Source organism: Chiloscyllium plagiosum, chromosome 38 (genome assembly GCF_004010195.1).
Source record: "Chiloscyllium plagiosum isolate BGI_BamShark_2017 chromosome 38, ASM401019v2, whole genome shotgun sequence".
NCBI classification, from domain to species: Eukaryota; Metazoa; Chordata; class Chondrichthyes; order Orectolobiformes; family Hemiscylliidae; genus Chiloscyllium; species Chiloscyllium plagiosum.
In genome coordinates, this window is record NC_057747.1 from 22,572,675 (window position 1) to 22,577,042 (window position 4,368).

The window sequence follows — 4,368 nt, forward strand, 5'->3', positions numbered from 1 at the left end:
GGGGGGGGGGTTGGGGGGGGGGGGGACAGAGAGAGGCAGAGAGAGAGAGACAGACAGACAGAGGTAAAATCCCGAGTCCAGTGACCCTTTGTTAGAACTTTCCAGTATCCATTGAAACATGATCTCAGAGCAACCCAAACTGGTACAGTGGAGGGGGGGTAGAATTCCTGTTGCAGATACATTCTGGGTATAGTAATTCCCAACATGTCTTTCACATTTCAATTGATATGAATTGTCCTTCTCTGGTTCATTGAAATGCCAGGAGGAGGAGCACTAGGGGATGGGAAGCGGGGTTGGTGGGTGCGGATTATCAATTTGCTACATTGATATAGAATTGGCATGGTTGATTGCCTCAGGGCACAGATTGAAGATTGGCCGCTTCTATAGAACGGGAGACAGCAAAGTCCAGGTTAACACCAGCCAACAAAGTTGCCAAATCAAGGCCATTCATTGGCCTGAAATTTCATCCCAATGAGGGTCTTCCGGGCAAAGTCTGAAGGAGTTTGAAACAGTAAACTCCCCGTTTGCCAGAGTGCAGCTTTAAATGCTGTTGAATCTGGACATAGTGGTTAGTGGGATGTGGCCTTTGTGATTTTCCATCCATCCATTATTTTAATGGATGCAGTATCGAGTGAGTGGGGTCATAAGAATTTGAGAGGAGACCATAAAGCCCCTCGAGTCTGCTCCGCCATTCCGTAAGATCAGAGTCAATAAATCTGCTGTGCGTTTTCCATAGCACTAAGCTCTGCACCAACGGGAGCACTTAAGCAGAAAGGTTTCCCCTAATCGGAATGCTTCAGGCTGAAGGACACACTTCAAGTAAGATGCTGGTTCTCTAGCTCCTGCCAGTAACATAAACAGACAGGGAGGGTGGTGGTGGTTGGTGGAGGGCTGTGTTGGTATGCTGTGAATCTGGAAAAAGTTTATCTGTTCATAAACACTGCACAGGCGAGATCATCCTTTCCCTTTGACCCAGAGCTGGTGACCTTCATATCATTGTTTGACATCCCCCTCATCATCTCTGTCCTTCTCTGACCCTGACTCTGTCCTTCTCTGGCTCTGTCTCCTTCACTCTCTCTGTCTCTCTCTCCCTCGCTCTCTCGCTCGCTCACTCTCTCTCTCTGGCTCTCCCTTTCTCTCTGTCTGGCTCTCACTCATCTCTCTTTCTCTCTCTCTCCCTCTCTCTTTCTCTCCACCTGGCTCTCTCCAAGAGACCAGGCACCACAGGATTTACAAAAGGCACAGCACCAATCCTGGCTTCCCAAGATGGAGGTGTCAGGCGGCGTCCTGAGCTGTGATGTGAGGAGCTCCGCTCCCTCACCTCTTCCCAGTCTCACCCACTTTCTCTCTACTGCCTGACACCCCCTTATCTCAGAGGTGTCTCAATAATTTACAAACCTCCAAATGGGGTCACAGTGGGACATTTGGGGCCTGAACCATCCTGCACCCCCATCCCTTTCTTATTCATCAGTTTTCCTTCCTTTGAGTGACAGCAAAGTATCCGAAGCCAAAATAAACCCCACCACACCCATCATTTTCCCCTTTCAGATACTCATGGACCTGCTGTGTATGTTTCTGTATCCCAGAGTTTGAAGTCTCTCTCATTTCCACTTGCCCAAGCCGTGGTTTGCTGAAAGACGGGGAATTTGGCGAGGGTTTACCATATTTGTTCACCGTCCCTCGAGCAGGCATTTTGGTGCTGGCAGGTATCTCCAAAGGTGTGGCCTTCACTCGGAAGTTGTCTGTGATCCAAGTGTCATTCCTCATCACTGTAGCTGTGTACTTGGTGGTGCTGTCTGTGTCATACACCGAGAGGGACACCACCACAGTGTTCTGAAAAATACAACAGGTACGTCACTGAGTGCAGCTCTTGAAACCCCAATGGAATAGATTTTGGATCTACACAGTATTGTTAAAATGGATGACAGCAAGCCAGAAAACCATTCTACCCTCCTCACCAAGGGCAATGGAGATAAACTAAGGGCTGCCCACTCGCCAAACTGTTACAAGTAGTACTGTTCCCAAACATGAAGCTAGAAACAGAGGGAAAAAAATCTCTTGAATGAGACTTTGCTAAGAGTAGGAATTAAGGGACAGCACAGTGGCTCAGTGGTTAACCCTATTGCCTCACAGTGCCAGGGACCCAGGTTCAATTCCGGCCTCAGGTGACTGCATGTTTGCATGTTCTCCCCGTGTCTGTGTGGGTTTCCTCTGGGTGGAAATGTGTTGCTGGAAAAGCGCAGCAGGTCAGGCAGCATCTAGGGAACAGGAGAATCGACGTTTCGGGCATTAGCCCTTCTTCAGGAATGCTTCCTCTGGGTGCTCCAGTTTCCTCCCACAAGTCCAAAGACGTGCAGGTTAGCAGGATTGGCCATGCTAAATTGCCCATAGTGTCTGGGGATGTGCAGATTAGGTGGATTGGCTGTGCTGAAATTATCTGTTGTGTCCAGGGATGAGTAGGCTAGGTGGATTGGCCACAGTAGATATGGGATTAGGGGATACACTGGGAGGCTGGGTCTGGGTAGGATGCTCTTTGGAGGGTCAGTGTGAGCTCAATGGACAAAACGGCCTGCTTCTGCACTGTAGGGATTCTATGATAGGTGCAAAGTAGGATGATGGTGCTACATTGAAATTCTAGTGTTTCCTTTCGTAATCAAACTGCTTGGATATGCTGTGACACAACTCCAGTGGCAGGTGGCACTTGACTCAGACCTTCTGGCACAGAGGAAGCGATACTACCAGCATACTGCAGGAGCTCCTAGTTGATTTACAATGGATCAAATTCATTTTAAGTATGGGTTTCTGATTAAAGATTTAAAACTGGCAATCTATCCCGGCCAGGAATCGAACACTGGTCAGTTGCTTGGAAGATAGCTATGGTCACCACTATGACAGTGTAATTGTATATGAATTGTGTTTAATTATGTGCGAGTGGAGAGCATTAGCTGAGGTTGTAACTTAAGCACATCTAAAGAGGCAGAGACTGAAACTGTTGAGTTAGGAGGTCGATGCTTAGAATGTTTCAGTTTGCAATAAATGTAGTAATGAAAATCTGTTCTAATAAAATTGTTCACTGACTGTTTTTCCCAACCAGAACACTAAAAAATGAAGCAAGAGATCAACAAAAATTGAAAAGCAAAGAGATAAGACAGAATTTAAGAAAACTAATTGAACACAGGAAATGAAGTCCTTAAAAGTGAATTCCCTTAAAGATAAGGTAACCTTACAACAGAAGTGAGTTGTTCTTTCTTCTATTTTCTCGAGATAATTATCTTTAATTCAAACAACGATCATGCTGCAAAATGCACAAGAATGGAATATTTCATAGATATTGTAAGATGTTGAATTTCCAGACCCACATTCTGGAAGGTCGTATCTGCATCAACTCATTTTGATGTTGGGTGTACTCAAGGCTGGTGAGCACTGGTCAACCACCAAACTAGGAGTGAAGGGAAGATTTTGTAAATGAGGCATTAGAGAACACAGCTCACATTAGAACAGGAGATCACTGTTTGTGGAAGAAGAAAGTGGGCCTCTGTTAGAAAGGGAATCTGAGATGTGTTGGATGCATGGAGCAGGAGAGGTTCTTTTGTCATGTGGGGTTATCTATCCAATTAAGGGTATAGTTTCTTTAGAACTTTCAAAATTGCACCTTAGTGCTAATTAATGTCATACATGGTAATCTGACATATACCAAGCTCTAATATTCCTGTGACATTACTGAAAAACCATTATTTGCATGTGCCTCTCTCTTCACCTCTACTTTCTATCTACTAACTCCACCCACAGTGTGCTATATATGCCCAGTGAGACACAGCGCCACGACATCATCGTAAGGTTGCTTCGGAGTACTAGCACACCTAGGCAGCAGAGGCCATCACCATGGTAACTTCCAACACGTCGTTTCCACTGGAAAGAGGGGATGTGAAGACTGGAAAGGTCATTAAAGTAGATAATGATAAACCATGCTCTGCAGAAATAAAGCGGCCTCTCAGGGAATGAGGGAGATGTAGAAAGTGTAGCATTCAGGGTAAATGCTTTTTGGGTGAAAAACAACAACTTGAGTTGGTTGTGCACCTTCCATCACTCCCACATAGGAACTGAAGACAGAGACGCGTGCACACACTTACACACACACACACACACAGTCACATGTATACACACATAGATAGACACACACAGACACACAAGGACACATGTGTACACACACACATACACAGAGACACAGAGAAACATGCACAGAACACACACACGCACATAGACACGCACATACACACATACACAGAGAGACACACACATACACAGGCACATGTACACACATACACACAAACACACAGACACAGTCACATGCATAGACAGAGAGACATG

General features: G+C 45.7%; 1 protein-coding gene across 1 annotated transcript in view; it reads right to left on the bottom strand.

The window, feature by feature from the left end:
* ret (ret proto-oncogene receptor tyrosine kinase) overlaps window positions 1–4,368 on the bottom strand; it is a 126,464-nt gene that overhangs the window by 56,753 nt on the left and 65,343 nt on the right. The window contains exon 5 of the mRNA XM_043678617.1: window positions 1,662–1,833. Within this exon, the coding sequence (XP_043534552.1) occupies window positions 1,662–1,833 (172 nt within the window). The remainder of the gene's footprint in view (window positions 1–1,661; window positions 1,834–4,368) is intronic.